Source organism: Colletotrichum siamense, assembly GCF_013390195.1.
Source record: "Colletotrichum siamense strain Cg363 chromosome Unknown KSG_Cg363_contig07, whole genome shotgun sequence".
Taxonomy (NCBI): Eukaryota; Fungi; Ascomycota; class Sordariomycetes; order Glomerellales; family Glomerellaceae; genus Colletotrichum; species Colletotrichum siamense.
The window spans coordinates 857268-877801 of NW_023501020.1; the positions used below are offsets into that span (position 1 = coordinate 857268).

The 20534-nt window shown below is 51.5% G+C and overlaps 3 protein-coding genes across 3 annotated transcripts; all 3 read left to right on the forward strand.

Annotated features, from left to right (window-relative positions):
- Window positions 1-2557: 2557 nt before the first annotated feature.
- On the forward strand, window positions 2558-3667 carry CGCS363_v010567 (uncharacterized protein; the record flags this gene model as incomplete). Its single annotated transcript, XM_036642416.1, has 1 exon — window positions 2558-3667. The coding sequence occupies one exon, from the start codon at window positions 2558-2560 to the stop codon at window positions 3665-3667; it is 1110 nt and encodes a 369-aa protein (XP_036492313.1).
- A 5706-nt stretch (window positions 3668-9373) lies between these two features.
- On the forward strand, window positions 9374-10204 carry CGCS363_v010568 (uncharacterized protein; the record flags this gene model as incomplete). The annotated part of the gene is made up of 1 exon (XM_036642417.1): window positions 9374-10204. One exon carries the CDS (start codon window positions 9374-9376, stop codon window positions 10202-10204), a length of 831 nt encoding a protein of 276 aa, XP_036492308.1.
- Window positions 10205-15173: 4969 nt separating this feature from the next.
- CGCS363_v010569 (Lactose permease) lies at window positions 15174-17206 on the forward strand (the record flags this gene model as incomplete). Its single annotated transcript, XM_036642418.1, has 5 exons — window positions 15174-15215; window positions 15301-15871; window positions 16087-16413; window positions 16466-17034; window positions 17093-17206. The coding sequence occupies 5 exons, from the start codon at window positions 15174-15176 to the stop codon at window positions 17204-17206; spliced, it is 1623 nt and encodes a 540-aa protein (XP_036492309.1).
- Window positions 17207-20534: the final 3328 nt, after the last annotated feature.

The following is a 20534-nucleotide window of genomic DNA, read 5'->3' on the forward strand; positions in this document are numbered from 1 at the left end:
TCTTTCCTTATTTGTTTCTTCTTCCCCATCCTTCTTTCTCTCTTGGGTGAGATCCTTACTTTCACCCCTTCTGGCCTTCGGTGGAGAATCATGTGGTGGGAGCGAGACAGCCCTAGGTATGGACATATTTGAATCAGACCTGTGAGCACCATCTCTGAGCTTGACATTCTCTTCGACTAGCGTTCTGTTCTCGCGAGCCAACTTTTCATTGTCGTTTTTCAATTGCTCAACGGTGTCCCGAAGTGCTGTCAATTGAGCATTGAGGCCCCTGAAGGTATTTTGGGTCTCAGAGAGTTGATCTTGTGCGATAAAAGATTCAATCCAATGTCCTCTTGCTGTTGTGTTGCTTCCAAGGTCAAGATCGTCCATGACGGGGTGCTCTCTGACCATGGAAGCTGCCTCGTGTGCGTCGGACTTGGGCGGTGGAGTTTCCTGGGGAGAGGCTTCGGCGGACATCTCTGCTTCATAACTTTTGTATTCGCTGAATGCAAACTGTGTAGATTCCCAGTCTTAATCGGGATTATCTTGCCGCTGTAAGAATTCAAGAATTCGCCAACAACAAGGATATGAGCAATTTTGCTGCAGCTTGGCGAACTCGTCGATATTTGACCATAACGAAACGTCCGCAATCAGGCTGCGAGGGGTATGAGGAGTATGAAAGCCGTCAGAAGTTGGAGACAGGAAATTTCAGTGTTGAGAGAAGCGGATTTATGTTTTTCATGATTGCCGAGGTTTTCATTGGTTGTGCTTGGCCAAGTGATCTCACGTGCATGATGACATGGGGAGGCGAAGGAGCATGGAGATGCGTGATTTGAGGGGTAAGATGTTTTCTGCTTGGACTATCCCAAAGTCATCATTCCAATTACAACCATTAACATTACGATGAGAACGCCCTACGATGGACGAATGTGATCTGCTCAACTCTCTGGAAGCGTGCGCTTGGAAAGTCAGTGAGGCAATACAAGGCCTCCAGAGATGCCCGCATAAGCCCCATGGACAGTGCAGTGTTTGCATGGGCGTCCAGACGAGGCTGGGGCTGATCTCTATCCGACTCGAGGCGGATCCCGAGGCGGGCTTGGGACGCGAGTTTCAACAGAAGACACTTGATCTACTTAGAATTATTGCGGATATGTGCTGGGTAAGTTACAATGACGTCCCCTCCTTCTCTGAAGACCTTCAAGCTCTCTTCCCAAACGCCGTCCGACAGTTGTATCCTTTCTAAGAGAGCGTACTCAGTGGCCAAGAATACTCCGACGAAATGGCCAGTCCATATCCAATCTACGTGACTTTCTCGATGACGAAACGAATGAGATAGCTTTGAGAAGCAGCCTCTCAGCATACTTGAGACAGCCATCTTTTGTTGTGCAAGGTCTAAGTTCGAAGTGCGAGGAGCTTTTAACCCAGCTACAGATCAATGATTCGGAAGACCTCATCGAAGCTCCAGAGCCGGAAGACTTTTCAAAGGTTCATCGGGAGATTTTGCCGATTCTTCGCACTTATACAGCCTGCGAATCTTGTCAATCGAGTCTCGTTTCGCATGTAGGGGCGTCTTGGCACCCATCCAGATTGTTCTTGACGGGGCCCAAAAGAAACGAGGACGATGTGGTCCGATTTGACATCATCACCTCATCTCTTGTTGATTACACCTGGCAAGACATTTGTATCGACATGCCTGTGTATGTTCATTGTCACCCGGGAATATTTACAGCTGACAACTACTTCAAGGCTCTCAGGCGATCCGATTGCATCGGATCAGGAGGCTACCAACGCCAACGACATCTGCTGCCAACAGAAACTCCATCTAGATATGGAACCTCTGGCTACATTTTGCGAGTTTTTCCAGCATGATGACGGCTGCCGTATTGCTTTGAAGCTTGAAGATGGGGCACTAATCCGTCTAGGCGCCGAAGCATTGAAGCATCGAACATCCCCTGGGAAGGGATTGGCATTAGCGGATGTTTTGGAGGAATATGAGTTCAGTGTGAAAGAAAGATTTGCTCTCGCGCACGCTATAGCGTTGGCATTCTGGCAGTTTTACAATTCGGAACTTATGCATCGGCCGTGGAACAGTCAAACGATTTGGTTTATGCCAGAGCCGGATCTACGGGGGGATTCGGAGAAACTGCCACTAAGAGTCTACATCTCGTTTCACCCTGAAGCCACTGAGTGTGTCTTTGACGCAACAGAGTTCGCGACCACGAGAGCACTTATTCACCGTTGCCCGCGCATCCAAGCTTTGGCGATATTGCTCTTAGAAATTGGACTTGGAAAGGCCCTTAGGTGCCCACACTTTGATCGAGAGACTAAGTCTCTTAACTATCGGTACGCCATGGCGATCAAATACTTGGAAGACCTCAAAAGCACGACATGGGATAACTTTGCACACAAGCACATTTACACAGATGCCGCAGAAGATTGCCTCAAGTTTGAAGGCTTGATGGGAAAAGAAAGAAATGTTAATCCGTACAACTCTATTACTCGGAGACAGCTCCTACAAGAACGTGTATTGTCACGTTTGGAGTGGCTGAATAGGGCATTCCGGGCAAGAGACGACAAGATGAGCTATCTTTCGACTAAGCGATGCTTGAAGCCCTACCAACAGAATAAGCATCTTGCCCAGGTAACGGAGAAAGTTCCGTCCCAGCCTCGCTCCGCAGTAAGTGACGAGACGGACACTGGAACTCAGAACCGACCCAACAGCCGACAGGACTTCAGAATCGCCATCATTTGCGCACTTTCACATGAAGCTGACGCTATCGAAGCCCTTTTTGACACTCACTGGGACGAGAACGGCCCACCTTATGATAAAGCGCCACAAGACCCAAATGCATACTCTACCGGGTCTATCGGCCGTCACAATGTGGTGCTTGCCCATATGCCGGGTATGGGGAAAGCAAATGCGACCCGTGTTGCAACCTTTTGTCGCGTCAGTTTTCCCAACATCACCTTAGCACTAATTGTTGGCATATGCGGTGCGGCGCCTTTTATACCGGGCGGCGGGGATGAGATTGTGCTGGGAGATGTAATCATCAGCGATGGCATAGTTCAGTACGACTATGGAAGACGTCTTCCTGAACGCTTCATCCCCAAAGACACTCTCCTCGACTCTTTGGGGAGGCCAAACACAGAGATTCGCTCACTACTTGCAAAACTGAAGAGCATATACAGCAAAGAGGCGCTGCGGAAGAAGACAATAGCCTACGTCGACGAACTACGGAAAATACCAGAGCTGAAAGCTGATTATCCAGGCGTCGACAATGATTTTCTCTTCGAGCCAACTTTTCATCACCTTGGGGGCGGGAAGACGTGCGCAGAGTCCAGCTGCAACGGTGAGCTGGTCAGGCGCCTTCGCCTTGATACGGCTTCGCCAGAGCTAAAGGTTCATTTTGGCTTGATTGCATCTGGTGATACCGTGATGAAGGCCGGCGACCAGCGGGACGAAATAGCTCAACAGCAAAGCGTGATTGGATTCGAGATGGAGGGCGCTGGGGTATGGGAAAGCTTCCCTTGTGTGGTTATCAAGGGAGTCTGCGACTATGCTGATAGTCACAAGACGAAGCTTTGGCAGAGCTACGCGGCAGTGACAGCAGCAGCATGCGCAAAAGCTTTCTTGAGTTATTGGGCGCCGCACCAAGAAATGTCCCACCAAGGAAAACCCTACGAATAACAACGGAGTACGACCCTACAAATCTCTCGCGAGGGGCCGCAGCAGACAGTGGTGATGTTCAGTTGGCTAAACTTTGTACATGTGAATGGAAATAGATCTCGTATGGTTTGAAAGAATTAGCTCTCTCAACCCCTTCACAAAGAAGCCAGCGGCAGTGCAGCGCAGTACCAAGATTATCGCGACGAGCTAGATGATTTCGTGCGGGTAATGATGAGAGCAAGTCGTTGTGCACTTCGCCGGCATAAGATTTGATCTTAACAGGTGAAAAGGTGATCGCGCTTTACGAACATTACGACGGCCCTTGGATAGACAACCTCGATAGCCAGATCCACCAAATGACCAATGAGCTCTGCACTTTGATTGACAATGTACTGAATAAGCTCTCTCCAAAACATCAGTACAGCCTGGGTCCTAGAGGATCTAGTAACAGGTTCAAAGATGCTGCCAAGAAGATTCAGTCCTCTTTCACCAAGAAGGCTTCACTGCAGGCAATACGAGAGAAGGTATCACATTACAAGGATTCAATTTCGCTCCTGATTTCAGTTGCATCTCAGTAGGTGGAAATATGTTATCTATTCCAAGTTTATATATGCTTAACTTTGAAAGGATATCCATGCGGGCTGAGTCGCAGACAATATCGTCTCAAATGAAGGAAGCAGAGAGGCTCTTAAATTTCAATCAAAATAGTCTCTCTAAGTTGCATGAAGAGCAAGCCCAATATCAACAGGAACAGGGTATTCATATCAGCAAAATTAAAGAAGCTGTGGAGGCCCAGGCTAGCAACATGTTCGCCATTGGAGTCAGAATTAACGATACATTCTCAGCAATCGTCAAGATCAAACGCATAACTACACAATTAGCCAATACGCTGCAGCTTCTAATCTTCAATCCTTCAACTTTACGCAGCATCGATCCAACATTAGAGAAACCCATCCTATTGGAAACTTCCTTGGGACATCTCTGGGAGCTTGAGGCTTGGGTAAGGGACTGGGAGGTAAGTCACCATCCTCCTAGGGAACGAGTCCAATAACTCAAGAATGCGCCACAGACATTCGATGATTATGTTGCCCTCCGATTCAAAAACCTAAAAGGCCATGATATGGTTCTCCATAAGAGTTTCGCACTCGAGGAATCATGTTCTGGAAGGGACATCAATCGGCAAATCCCATGGTCTGCTGCAATGCGTCCAGGCATGAAGATCGATATGAGCATAATTTTTCGAGTAACTACCCCGGAGACGAGAGCGTGTCCTCGGTGTCATACCCAAGCTCTCTCGCTGACGCATATAAACATGCAGTGGTGGGTCAAGCTGAACCAAAACGACAAGATGATGGCTTAGTCTTGTTAACAAACGAAGTCCGAATGCCGATTGTGGCATGTAGTACCGGCGAGAAGATAGGGCGCCGGACTCTTGTGTAGTCCAAACCCCTGGTGATGGTGAGACAAAAGAAGATGACTGGGTGACAATTTCCAGTTTCCAACGCGTTCGACTTATTACCCAATACGCCTCCATTTTTAGTGTCCCAGTAAGACGTGGCTTATCGTTTAATCGGAGGGGGTTTCTGACATGTGCTTGAGAAGTCCTACTCATTCCACGATGATGCGAACTCATGTGGCAGGAGTCTTGATAGTCCACACTCAATTTCATCAACTTCATTTCCCTCCTCTTTTGCATTGTTGATGTGGACCTACTATCTTTACCTCCAGTCTAATTGCATCTACCTTGTAAGGTAATGAGCCTTGGTCTTTAGCGAGCTTCTCTGCGAGAGATAGAAAAAACGCCTGGTACCTTTCGGATAGGCTCTCGCTGAGTTGGTTAATTCAGGTTAAAGCCTGGACAGTGACAACAGCAGGATCTAGTCAGTCAAATGAGAGCGGGCAAGATGTGGGTCAAAGTTGGAAGCTTGGTGAATTTTCAAGTCGAAGTTTGGATTTGGCAATAGCTCAAGATTATCGAATGTTGAACTATTGATAGATTCATAAGCCATTGATAAAAATGATCAAGACGAAAGTCGCGTCTCGACCATGTCGCCTGAAGCATCGTTCAGTTCTAGACTGGAAGGTGAACCAGACTTGAAGTTAAGGGACAATATACGAAACGACCAGAGACTTGAAGACGCGCCGCCTGGCGGCAAGACGCGACGAAGTAGCCAAGAAACGCGGACCCCGAGCTGCAGCCCTCGGCGACCATGCAACAATGTCCTTACCACTGCTTAAACCCGCCTACGGGACGTGATACCGCTAGTGCAACCAGCATCACACTTGAATACTCATCGCGTAGCTGGCATCGGGCCCCTTTCCCATCTCTCCTGCAAGGCGAGGTAGCCGGGCTGAAAGGTGGGTGACTACATGAAGTGGCTGGCCCACTAAAAGGCATACGCAAACTGCATAAACTGGAGGGAATGTGGAATTAGCAAGTCCGGAGAGAGGGTGGGTTGCTGCAAAGGAGGCTCGTTCCGGTCGATGATGTAAGTATGCTCCAGCCTTCTCGCTACACGATCTTGGCTTGAAAGTGGCCTTCAAAGGGTTGTCAGGGGTAAGGCATCGAAGCGTACTAGAGGCGCCTGCATGTGTTGATCCGAAACTTTTGAAAGGCTGAGAACCAAGATGTCTAATAAACGAGGAGAAAAACGGTTAGTGCCTGGGGGGAAATGTTTCCAGCACCGCGGATCCGTCCACACTTCGGGGGGCGTGGAGGGTAGGACCCCGGTCTTCTTTCAGGAAAGGCGAACCGTTAGTGCCATGTCATTTAAGGCCACATCAGGAAATTTGGCATCACTTCCCTTGGGGTACGCAGAGATGCTGAAGGCTGGAATGGGAGTAGTTGACGGAAGAAGTTGCCGTAAAGCAGTCTGCATTGGTCTGTTGGAACCCCAAACTGCGCCGTCGTCGAGGTGCACATCGCTGCAGCCGAATTCCGATCTGCGAACATGGAGTTGACGGTCTCGCATCCAACTGACTTTCGAAATCTGGGTGGCTAGCGGATGGGCTTGCAAAGATCCAACAAGGCCCGCTTGGCTCTCCAGCTCTGTGGGTGCTTCCTCATGTCCAATTTTCGACACCAGAGTGTGCTGTGCCGCTGGAACACATGCAAAGACGCCGAGACAAGACGGCTTTTCGGAGCGAACCCTGCAATCGCAAATTCAAACCCGCAGGTCACATGTCTTGGCCTGTATACTGCCATGGGTCTATGCCGGCCGGGAGAACTGGTAGTAAGACGCCGTTTGTGAGTAATGAGTCAAGGCTACAGAGAGACGAGTCTTCTTAAGGTCACAGCGCCACGCACATCCGATTTTCCTCCAAGTCGGAACGCGGCCGAAGCTTGCCACGGGGATCGCCGAGGCCGATCCTGCTGATGGACGCGTACCAGATGCTACGATGATCTACGTATACTGGGCTTTCGTGCTCAAAGATCGTCAAGCTGAGATCGAGCTTGATTTCAGGGCCGAGTACGGATGTTGGCTTCATAATCCTCCAAATAATAGCTATCGGTTTTAGTTGTCATCAAAGAGATCAACACCTTGCCACGCCTACTTTTCCTGAGGCAAAGCCCCCAAGCTGGACGAGAGCCTATATGCGAGGCGATCTTTTTTTCCGCCATCATTGGCAGCTTGCCTTCAAAATTTTGATGAATATCATTCAGCTAAAGCGCTTGTGATATACCGTGAAACAGCCACTTAGAAGCTTCTCATCGCGAGAAGCGATACCCGACCGTCAGTCATAACATGGAAGCGTCCGACATCGCCGCCAGTGTGTTTGTTTCATTGCTGTCAGCTTTCGGTCGTAGGATCCGTCCCGCACGCTCACCAGCGGCACAGCAGCGCAGCTTTCGGGTCCGTAATCCTGAGACGAAGACGGCCGGTAGGGCGCTTTTCTCCGTCACAGCAAGCGGCAGCGTGGCGTTGGATCACGGCCCGGACAAGCAGGTAGGACGACGCCTGGAGAGCGAAAACGACGTGTGGCTGGACCTAACCAGCGGGAACAGGTGCAAGAGGAGAATGTTCCAACGTAGGCCTCCTCCCAGGTCTCAGGTGAGCAGCGAGCTAACGGGACGACTGAAGCAGCATGTGTGGGGAGTGGCAGGACCATGGTCTGACTAACAGACATGGATGTCTGGCAGCAAGATCCGTGTTGACGGGTCGCGTGTGAGTCCTGGTGCCTCGTGTGTTGTCGGGCCTTTTCGCAGGGCGGGATTCCACCACTCACTGTGGACCATTCACACGTCGTCGAGGCCGCTTGGGAGAGGGTATCAAAAATAAGGAACAGGATGCCTTTGCCGGTGGCTTGCAGCGGCAGGAAACCATTGAAGGAACCGACAGAAGCGCAGGCCCTATCAGACGGCGAACACGGCTTGTACACGCCCGTTGGATTTGGGGGCGTGATACATCGATTCTTCGAGCCCGAGTCGATGGAGCGGGAGGTGAGCACTTGGCGACCATGTCGAAGCAGACGATGGAGGTCGAGGGCGTGTGGGTGGGCAAGGGATCGTGGAGACTGGCTGCCTTAGCTCGCGCCGACAGGGTCTAGAGGCGCTGACCGGGCTGGGCTGCCGCTTTGAGGAGAAATTTAGGGCGGAGGAAGGCGGCCCGTCAACCAGATAGGCATAGCGTGGCGGACTCATGGAAGAGAGGGACTTTGAGAGGGGAGTTGGAGAAGGTCATGGGCAATTGTCAAGTCGATCAGGTAGTTTGATGGTTTGCTTTCGATGTGGCCGGGGCAAATTGAGAGGGAAGAAGAGACATGATACTTCCACTTCCATGTTCTCAACTGCTAATTAGCATCTTCTTTTCCTGTTCTCTGACTTCTGTCATGTTGGTGACAAGGATGTCCTAACGAAGACACATGTTGTTAGCCTGACAGTCCGGCCAGACGTAAGTACACTCCGTTGCGTTGACAGCGTCCGCCCCCCTTTTTTTTCCCCGCTTATGCAAAAACATGAAAAAAAGCCAATTTTACGCTGTGACGCGCATTTCTCTGCATCGCACGCAAAACGCGTCAAAGTCATCACCAACACCTCAATTGCCGTCAATCACTATAGTCCCAGTAGTATTCAAACGTATAACTACACGATAGAGACATAAGGTGTGTATTTCATGCTTCCGTAGCAGTCAATCTACCCATCGAGGCATTGCCAACCCAGCTAGTCACCTCATCCCCATACCATTCGACCAACAAAAGGTCTATTTTCGTCATGAGAGATCAAGATGACATTTGCTGAGGAACAGAAGAAGAGACCTGCTGTATGACTTTATATATCTACTCAGCATACGGTTTGTATGGCTCTGAGTAATATATAAGCATACCAAGGGGCTTGATACGGTTCTTCAGAGCAAATGCTTTGGCAGTCAACAGGATTAATGACTCTCCTGATAGCTCAGCTTGTTCACGATATTGAGCAAGAGTCTACTGCTGTATAGATTGTGCCCTGTTACTTACAGTTTGCCGCTGGTCAGTACATGTCCGTGGTTTATTATATCAGATACATCGAGAAAGACGCCGGGCGACGACGACGATACAATGGCGCCCAGAATATCGAATCTACAGCTATCGACGATCGCGATGATACTGCCATTCGAAGACCAAAAGACCCACGAGCTGGCAAGTATCGTTGGCTGTACCGAACGAACGATTCGACGACATAGATCACGACGTAATATCACTGGCGAAGTGCAGAGATATAAGAGGTGCCGCCAGAGTCGACAAAAGATGGAAATATGGCATCGTACAGAGCTTCTTGAACTACTGCAGTACCGCAGCGATCTATCTCTTGAAGAGATGCAAGATTTCCTATTTGAAGCCTTCGAGATCCAGATCAGTCGTTCTGCAATCAGTCGACAGTTAAACTCAGCTGGCTGGACGAACAAGAAGTCCAAGATTATTGCTGCTCAGCGAAGTGACGAACTACGATACGAGTACTTGTACCGTATACGACGATATCGCCCCGACCAGCTGGTATTCGTCGACGAATCCGGCGTCAATAAGGATACTGGGATACGGAGGACTGGATGGGCGCCGAAAGGGCTTGCTGCGTTTCGAACTGCAGAGATTGATCGGTTTCAGAACTCTCGCGTACAGATCCTGCCAGCCCTCACGTTGAGCGGTATCCTACACTTGACTACGTATTATGGTACGACTGACGGCGATGGGTTCTTTCGTTGGCTACAGGAGTGCCTTATCCCGAAATGTGGGCGTTTTCCAGAGCCAAACTCTGTCATCGTTATGGATAACCTCTCCTGCCATCGTATACCTGAAATCGAGGGTTTATGCCGGGTATCAGGTGTCCATCTCGAGTTTCTGCCTCCGTATTCACCAGACTTCAACCCCATCGAAGAGTACTTCGGCGATCTAAAGCGATACATCAGGAAGACGTATTCGAAGTGGAACAACGATGAGAATGACACTCGGGATTTCATGGAATATCTACGTGACTGCGCTATGGAGATTGGGTATCGTCTACCCCAGATCGAGGGCCATTTCCGCCATTCGTTCGTCAACTTTGATGGGACAGAGCATATATTTGACGATATCGAACTATAAAAGGGAGGATTTGCTGCCAATATTGAACATCAGCAAGCAATCCAAATTTTCATCGTGCGTTCGCGCGCAATAGATCTTAATCGTGTCGTCATATGATGGTCAATCATCAAATCCATGATTGTAGCCAACAAGATTGCCAAAAGGTTAGCCACAAGCGCACCAGAACACAAAAAATATACCGTCGTCCATTGTTTTCGTCGGTAGCTACGTATACATATCAATTTTGCCTGTATAACGGCTGAAACGCGTTGTTGATGCTTGTGACGATGATTTGTGATGATGACACGTCATCACGATCAGAGACTTCAACCATAGTCAGAGACTTCAACTGCCCCTAACCAGTATCGGGATGGACCGAAGTGTATTGTTTGCAGATCCAAAATAACAGTAATTCTATTGCTTTTATACGTATAGAGCGGCAGTGTTGAATCTACGGCTATGGGTAGACTTTTCCGTGGTTGAACACGTCATGCAAAAAAATCGCGCATACAGTCAAACTTCACACCACTCTTGCTGTATCACTCTTCTTCGTTATCCTCCTCCGAGTAATACGTCTCTGTTGACGACGTATCACTCGAGATTTCAATCTGATTGTCCTCATCGCCTTGCTCGATTTCGTCTTGTTCGATCTGTAACTGCGTGGGCAGCATCTGCGACGCTGACAGCAGTGGTGACGAAACGAAACCAAAGAGTTCCGAAACGCCTACAAAGTTAGCCATATTCGACAGTAAACAGCTCTATATACACTCACCACGTCGACCAACTTCAACTGGCGTACCACGGATCTCTTGCTCGATGGATTGACGTGGCACTAGGGCGTCGATATGTCGGGATGACCCCAACTCGCCTGAAACTAGCGCCGCAGAGTTTTCAACTGGCGCCGCCGCCGTCCCTCCTGGCAATCCAGCGTATATTCTTGTATAAACATCTCCTTCTGACTCTCGATGGTTTGAATGAAGTTCAGAGTGAGATACCACGTCGGAGAGGGCGTCAGACTGCCCTCCGTAGTAGGCGCTGTTGTCTATGAAGGATTTGATCGAGTTCCTGACATCTTCGGTAAGATCTTGAGTAAAACCCTGTTCAGTAAACCAAATATCTGGTAACTTGCGAATTGCCCGCAAGCTACTGTCTACTGATCGCAGTTTCTGTAGCTTCTTTCTGAACCCTTCGTCGACGTTATATCGCTTGCCGCGGACGGATATAAACCACTTGATGAAGCTGGCCACTTGATCTAGAGCTTTTCGAGGCGAATCCGGTACCACTGGCGAGGACGAACGAATCGGGAGTGCGATACTTGGTTGACGAGTGCTTGGAAGGTTCAATGGCGGAAGAGTTGGCAACGAATACTGTGAGATGTTCGCATATGGCCAATATGCCGGCGGCGGCGGCGCCGGCGGCGGCAGCTGTACGTATGGGTTAGGATATTGAAGATGACGATCTGGCGCCCCCGCGTTGCCGTATATATTGACGATGGCGTTGCTGTTGGCGTTGGTTAGGCCAGATCTTGACCCTGATGATGGAAGTGCGGCATTTTCAGCCTTCTCTTCCGTCATCACTGTCGTCTCCTGGTTATCATCAACCTCCACGATATTCTTACTTCTCTTGCCCTGGCGTTTCTGATCCTCTATAAACTGGTCGTGAAGAATCTCACCAAGCAGTTCTTTAGGTGGTTCCATATTGTCAACGCCAGCCTGTCCAGTCATAATAGCCTTCGCCCACTTCTCTATATGGTGAGATTTGATCTTGTAGTGCTTCTGGCCTAGTATATAGCACCAGTTGAACTTCTCGTCGCCCGAACTATTCTTACATCTCTGGTACTCTGGGCAGATGTGCGTACGGAGAAGTTGTCTGTGCATACCCTCCTTCCGACGCTCGACGTTTGCAGGATCGTTAGCCTCACGATCGATCGCCTCTTGCATGCCGGCTGAAACGCCTGCTCGGCCACCTTTTCGAGGCGTTCGTACGCCAGTCACTATACCACCAGAGATTGGTACGGCGCTGTATTGCCACTTGACGGTGAGGTGGACTTCACCCCTCTCTTCAGCTTGTTCAAGAGAGGGGACAATATCAACCCATGGAATACTTGGCCAAGTGACCCCTCCAGTAGACGGATAGACCCGAGTGAAGATTGGTGTTGGTTTAGATGCGTTGGTGGGCTTCCTCCAAGCAACGACAACAGCGATATTGGCCTTCTTCACAATATACGAGTGAGCCACTTCTGCCTCAAGTTGGGCGCCGCTGTCTGCCTCCCAGTCTCTACTATTCGCATCTAATACAGGAGCAATACTGAATCTGTTATACGCGATGCTCTCGATGGTTAGATCGAGAACAGGTAAACCGTTACCCTTGAGCGCTGGGCCACGGGTAACCTGGATTTGTAGCAGAGTTGGTTCCTCGTTACCCATATCGTCCTCCTCTTCAAATACATCGTGGAACGACATAAACGTATCATCAGCGCTATGGCGAGGGGCCGTAGGCGTATCGTCCGCAAATCGAGTGGTTTGACGAGGGGTTGGGTTAACTGGGGTCGAGTCTGGTCGAAACGGTGGCATCGACGAAGGCAGAGTACTTCGGAGCCGGATCGTATGCGGCGGATCCTTCTTTCGCTTCCTCTGCGTTGTCGTTGCTTTTTGGCGAGAGGACGCTTTTGGAGCTCTTCGTGATGACGGAGGGGCTATAAGTACACGCTTTCTTCGCGATGTAGACTCAGCCGCCACCAAATCATTAGTCTCGGGTCCAGCCTCGGCGACGATAACCTCCTCGGCGGCCTCCTCGGCGGCCTCTTCGGCGGCGGCAGCCCGGCGAGCCCTCTCGGCGGGCGTAACGATCCTGATCGACGGCGAGGCAGAGCGTTGAGGAGGATCTCTGGCGGCGTCCTGTGCCAGTTGTTGTATACGTCGTTGTTTCCGCGTACCGTTGGCGATGGGTGACGGACGATGCCCAGAAGGGTCATCATCCGCCTGCCGAGCCGCGCGGCGGCGTTTAGGAGGCATCACGATGCCCTCAGATAATGAGATTCAATAGAAATAGATCAATTGAAGCCATCAGAATAGGTCAATTGCCGTACTACGAATATCTACGTGGCGTTGGGCAAATTTTCATGTATATACAGGGATTATGCGTGCGTAATTTCGGCAAAAAGGGGGGGCGGACGCTGTCAACGCAACGGAGTGTACTGTTGTTAGTGGAAAACAACTTGGAAGCGAGATGAGACGACAAGACAGATGCACTTCCTAGCGTCTTCTCAGAGAAACATTAGCAGCAAAGCCGCCCAAGACAGAGACCGCCGCTAGAGTGACAGCCGTCGGTCGTTGGCTCTGAGGCCACATGGAAAGACGGCCCGGTTGGAGAAGACGTTTGCTCCTCTCATTTGGATTCCCTGCCATCTCTTTTGGGTTTGGTGGCCTCTTTCTCCAGATCTCCTCCAGCTTTTCTCTCCCCCATCTCACCTCTCCCCAACCAACCCAAACGCCGCTACGCCCGCCGTGTGCCTTGATGCGACTGGCTCGTGTTTTCGGCTTTGGACTTCGAGATCCCGGGCAAGCGCTTTCACGGAGCCAGATGATGATTCGATTCCCACAAATGTTCCTGATGTGCTGAAAGAAGCTATTGCCAACAGCAAAAATATCTCCGAACAGCTGAGTCGCGGCGCATCGCGGTCACGCATGGAATCGCAATACCCCCCGGACATGTGCTATTGCCATTGACAACGCAACCCAGCCGACTCGAGGCAAGACGGGCAGCATCTCCACACGCCCACACACTCCCCCAGATTCAGCAAAACCTTCTTTTGGGCGCTTCTCCAGCGCGTCTCCATCAGGCTGGTGCGAGAAACGGAGAGCAGCACAGCATCTGTAAACACCCCAGTCTTTGCGGAGCACTTCGACCCGCTGATCCGGGGAGGACTCAAAGGCCGCAACCATGTTTCTCTGTCAATCTGCCCAACGCCATTGACAGTTCAGTCAACAGCGTTGGCGTTTTTCGCCAAATACAGGTGTACCATGTCGACTTGGCTTGCCGGCCCGCGTCGTCTCTTCGTCTTGCGTTGACAGATTAGCTGGACATTGACCCATTAACGCCCCTGGCACAACGGCACAGCAGTGGATGAGCCAGCCAGCAAGCCGTCGAGGAGTTGGGGATTCGGGGTTGCGTCCACGCTAATTCAAGCGCGCAGCACACACAACCTAGTTCCCCAGGTGTCCCTCATGGTTTCTAGATGAGCTGCCTCGATGCCCACTCAATCTAATTCACATTGATTGCGACGCAGCCATCAAAGCCATCAACGAGGGACTCTCGGTACCTGCCAAGCAGTGTCACGCTCCAAGACAGCCACACCTAAATTCTTGAAGAAAGTCTGTGATTCTAGTCGTAGGCGAGAACCGGCAACACCGTACACATAACCGGTTGTCTACTACGCCCATCTGTCGGATGCTGATGGACTGGGCCCAGTGGCAATCAGCACCGCACATTGCAGAGAGTAGGGGGGGGGGCGTACCAACATGGGGTGTGAGCAGTTCGAGGGTGGTGCAACCAACGATCTGCTGCCCAGCCAGTACAAGCAAAGTCCAAGGATTGCAGGCCTGCCGCCCTTTCGGTCCCATGTGGGAGTGGCCCGTCCTTCCACCTGCCCACCCCCTCCCATGCATGGGAGGGTAGGCTCGAAACGGCCAAGCTAAGGATGGGCAATTGGAAGTTGGGGTTCGTTCTTGCGAGTTACCGCGTCTCTCCATCGGAATCCTACTCCTCATCCCGTCTCCCAGGGACCAAGACGCCGAAAATCATAAAACCTCAGCCTGTCCCGCGATCCCTGGCTGGTTCGTCTTGAGTTTCCCATCCTCACCCTCATCACCCTCTCCACCTCAACATCCAAACCCACAGTCCAGACTGTGGTAGTCGGCAACTGCAGCTCTCCTCAGAGTGCCAATACTTCAACGAGGACGTTCTCGGCGGCTTGCCACCAACAGCCAAGATGGCCGAAAAGGTTGACTCCGTCAACATCTCACCTCACCATGTCGACCATGACTCCGACAAGGCAAGCCATGCTTCTGATGCTGCTGCGGAAACATGGACATATGCTAACGTGCTTGACCTTACAGAAGGAAGTCGAGACCAAGGTGGTCACCGGCTCCGAGGCCTTCAACGAGGCCATGATCAAGGAGCCGCCCAGTGCCTGGACCAAAGCTCAGATTCTGATCTACGCCTTCTCTCTCGTTGGTTTCTTCTGTTCCACCATGAACGGATACGACGGTTCTCTCATCAACAACTTGCTGCAAAACCCCTCCTTTAAGGAGCGCTACGGAGCCGAGAACGACGGTATCTGGGCCGGTATTATCTCTTCCATCTACCAGATCGGTGGTGTCGTCGCTCTTCCCTTCGTTGGTCCGGCCCTTGACACTTGGGGTCGCCGCATCGGTATGCTCATCGGAGCCAGCATCATCATCATCGGAACAGTTATCCAGGCCACCGCCAACGGCACCGGGCAATTCATGGGCGGCCGTTTCCTCCTCGGTTTCGGTGTTTCCATCGCTGCTTCTGCCGGTCCCATGTACGTCGTCGAAATCAACCACCCCGCTTTCCGCGGTGTCGTCGGTGCCATGTACAACACCCTTTGGTTCTCTGGTGCCATTGTTGCCTCCGGCACTGCACGAGGTGCACTTGAAATTCACGGTAAGTTTGACCCCCGTTCACTTTAATACATGCCCTTCCATTTTCTCCTTCCTCTCTCTGCATCTTCTGTCTCCACCTTTGGTTTCCGGTGCGCCGTGAGCCGCGAAGTGGGGCCGTGCACATGAAGCCACCACGATCTCAACTTCACCACAACCTCAAAACATCAACTTCAAACTTCTGTACGCATGCTAATAGACTTCTTTTCCGATTTCCAGGGGACTCAAGTTGGAGATTAATTACTTGGCTTCAGTGTTTGTTCTCGGGTTTAATCGTTCTCTTCTGCATGTGGCTCCCCGAGTCTCCTCGATGGCTGTTCGTCAACAACAAGAAGGACAAAGCTCTTGCTGTGCTCACCAAGTACCACGGCAACGGCAACCCCGACTCTCCTTGGGTTAAGCTGCAACTCCACGAGTATGAGGAGCTCCTCGACATGGATGGTGCCGACAAGCGCTGGTGGGATTACCGTGCTCTCTTCCGCAACCGCGCCTCCGTCTACCGCCTCTGCTGCAACATGTGCGTTTCCATCTTTGGTCAATGGGCTGGTAAGTTATCCCACCAACTCGGAACTAGAATACTGGCTGATTTTTCCCATAGGAAACGCTGTGCTATCTTACTTCCTCGGTTCCGTCCTCGACACCGCTGGCTACACGCACCCCATCCAGCAGGCCAACATCACCCTCATCAACTCATGCCAACAATTTGCCTGCGCCATCTTCGGTGCTCTCTTTGTCGACAAGGTCGGACGTCGCCCGCTCCTTCTCTTCTCTTTCTCCGCCTGCACTGTCGTCTGGCTCGGCATGACCATTGCTTCCGGCATTCTTCACCAATCTGAGACCATCAACGCTGACGGCGACCCCGAGTTCCACAACGCGGCTGCATCGCAAGCCTGCTTGGCCATGATCTTCCTCTTCGGTTCCGTCTACTCCGTCGGTATCACTCCCCTCCAGGCTCTTTACCCCGTCGAGGTTCTTTCCTTCGAGATGCGTGCCAAGGGTATGGCCTTCTCCAACTTGGCTGTCAACGCCGCCGGTCTCCTCAACCAGTTCGCCTGGCCCGTTTCCATGCAGAAGATCGCCTGGAAGACCTACATTATCTTCACAATTTGGGATTTTGTTCAAACCGCCGTGATCTTTCTTTACATTCCCGAGACCAAGGGCCGCACTGTAAGCTTCCCAAACAAATATCTCATTCTCACATCAAAGATACTAATGACGCCGACAGCTTGAGGAACTCGACCACATCTTCGCCGCCAAGAACCCCGTCAAGGAGTCTACCCAGAAGAAGGAGGTTGCCGTCGACCGCTACGGCGACGTCGTCAACGTCCAGAACGTCTAAATCTGAGACGCCTCTTACCACGGTGGTCAAAATGTCTAAGCGAGCGAGCGAGCGAGCGAGTTGTGTTGATGGTTTCTCTTTGCTGTTGGATATCCCTTTAATGTCACAAGGACACGGAGACTTTGAAGACGTGCAGTCTACTTTTGCATGGCTGAGGAGTGTAAGCGCTCGAGACCGTTGCGGCGGCTGTTGGGTGCGGCCCTCTTCAAGCCAACCCCTCTCTACCTATATACCATGCCAATATACCATGCTGTATACCCTGAATCCACACGTTACATTGAATTTGACTATTCTTTCGTTAGCTGAGGACTGGTCGTGCTGACTCTGCGCCTGAAAGAAAATTTCCTTGGCTAGCTGAGGGTTTGTCAGATGCCACGCCACAGGCTTGCAGGTCTTGTTGCCACCTCATAAATCCCACGGCATTTCATAACGCCGCTCTCGGGGCTTGGCTGACTTCGTGTGGGGAAGTTGTTGAAATGAGGCGGGGGGGGGTGCGTCGGGTGTGCGTGTGACCTGAGTAGACGCGGTGGTCAGCTTAAACGGCTACGTTACCTAGTACCGAAAGAGGTCTTGCTATTCGGTCGGGTAGTAAATACCGACCACCATATGGACGACGATGACAAAGATAACCACGAAGACGACAACGACAACGACGAAGACGACGACGACGACGACGACGACGACAATAACGAGGACGAAAGTGAGTACACAGGAGACAAAGTCGCTTTAAGAGTATACGTGTGTGTAGACACTGCCTGGATAGCCAACTGACACTGCTAGGCTAGCAAAACTCTCGAGGAATGCGACTGATGCGTGCTAAAATGCAAGCCAGCGATTCTGAAGTTCCCTGTCTTTCAGATAATGTCTTCATTGTTTTGCCGGTCATCCTCCTTATCTTCACTTTGGGTGTTGCCCTCAAACATCTCCACGGCAGTGTCCTCGTGGTGTTCACTCCCAAAATCAAAGTTAGAATCGTAGCTTCGGAGGCTAGGACTTTCATCAACTTAACATCCAGCGACACGTGTCCGGAATCTGTTGCGAAATAATCATTCCTCGAGAAGTAGCCCTCGCTTCCCACACCCTTGTGAACAGATCGGCGTAATATCAGGTTATTCAGCGCAGATTCGGCCTGCGCCCATTGCTCTGATTCTGGAAATTCGAGCTTTTCAAACCAGACATACAGCCGCCATGGAAGCATTGGCGCGCTTGGATCCACTAAACCTGAGGGGTGGCCTGTCGTTAATTAATATACGAAAACCAACAGTTTCCCAATAGTCCTTCTACGCCAGTCGTGCAGCATTGCCTAGTAGCCTTGCTAACGTTGCCAGAGCTCTGAGCGTGCCCATCGGCGTTCTGGCATCACAAGCGGCGTTGCCCTCCAAGCCGGCCTAGGCCACCTGCAATCCCTCTGGAAGCCCTCTCTGCTCTGAAAGTCTTCTCTGCTATGGAAGTCCTCTCTGCTCTGGAGGTCTTCTGCTTTGGAAATCTACTCTTTTCGAAGGGAGAGAGACCCGGAACGGGCGGGCGTCGATCATGCGGCGGGGCACCGGAGCCCCGGGGGCGGTTCTGATCCTGATCGTAGGGTTGACGTTGTTGGCGGAGGGAGTTGACGGATAGAAGGGTCGGAAATGACGGGGGTTTCCGAGGCAGAGAATAGCAATCGAGGAGTCTAACGACTGCGAAAAGGGTACAGCGTGCTGTGCGGGATAGTCGCTGCCGGGGGCGTAAGTAGGCATTTGACGCAAAGATTGAGGCTGGCAAGCGCAAAGAGAGTATTGAGCAGGGACAGTTGCTGTTGTGAGAGGCTCAGGGCAGGATCCTCGTCGTGAAAGCGTCCTGACGTGGGAATTAGCTGTCTGCATCAAAATCGGAAAGGAGCTGGCTGTTGCCTCGAGTAAGCGGATGGAGATGTCCGCGCGAGCAACGCCTCTCGAGGCCTCGAGGTGACGGAGTGAAGGCATGGGGGTTACGTAGGTTAAAGATTCCGTAACGCCTGTTGGTTTGATGCCAGTGGTAAGGCGTAGGGCGGAAGTCGGGCTTTTTGAAGCAGGGAGGGAGAAGACGAGTTGCGCGGCGCCTCTTGAAGTGAGGGGCTGAAGACGTCGTTGGCGCGAGGCGTTGGGGTTCGATCATTCGAGGCAAATGTTCGGAGGATTGCATGATGGACTGGGTCGGGTTGACGCTTCTTGGGATTCGGGAAAGGCGCGTCCAACTCCCTCAGAGGCGGGTCCGCGAGGGTTGGCCACCCCGTGAGATGCCATCCAGAGGGCGGCAGAGGTGGCTTCACGTAAGCCGAACGTGTGCGTAATTAGTGGTCTGTCACGTTCAGACAGGACTCAACGAGCTCAGACAACGAGAGCAGGAGATTGTGAAGTTGACGAGACTAAATATCCAACTAGCTATGATCTATGAAGGGAATGGCATGTCATTCAGGCTCCTTGCCACAAGGGCGCAATTCCGAGACCTTCTTGAATTCCATCCCAATCGCGTTGCATCGGTAACAAGGTAGCTTTGAAACGCGGCGACGCAGTGGAAATCGCTCTCCTTCGATGAGTTCGCAGACGATGAGCTCGCAAACGATAAGCCCGTAGACAACTTGTTGCATTGCCCGCTCAGTTGCAAGGTCCGGCTGGGTGAGAACACCTAAGCAGCGAGGATGATAGTTCAACGCGGCGACACTGTCGAAATCACTTTCCTTCGATGAGCTCGCAGACAACTTGTTGCAATGCCGCTTGGTGAGAACACTCATCGTTCGGACTCCCTTGGGGTCGAATGCTTGCGCCATGGTGATGAACTCTTGGGTGGCGATGTCGACGTTGCAGGGAACTACAGCGAGGATGATGGTTCTCGGGATTTTCATGCAGCTCTGGAAAGCATGGTCCCCGATACAGCGAGGGTGGTGGTTCTCGTTCATGTAGCTCTGGGCCATGCTTTTGACCAATGTTATGTCCACGTCCGCGGTCCACCCAGATGTCGCCGTTCTGAAGATGCCAGGCACATCGATGAGCGGGTGAGATGGTTGTGTGCCCTCGACTCCGTGGTCCACCCAGATGTCGCCGTTCTGAAGATGCCAGGCACAGAAGATGCCAGGCACATCAATCACGGTGGATTAGATGGTTGTATGTCCTCGACTTTTCGTTCGTGGTCTACCCAGACGTCGCCGTTCTGAAGATGCCAGGCACATCAATCCGTTGAACTCGACCATGCGACTGGTCCTCGTCGAGTGAGCTCAATGATTTGGTAGGGAGGTGTCGTTCCGATAATTGTGGAAAGGTGATGGACCCGAGAAAAATAAGAGTCAGCAACAGCATGTGGTTGGAAATCTCAG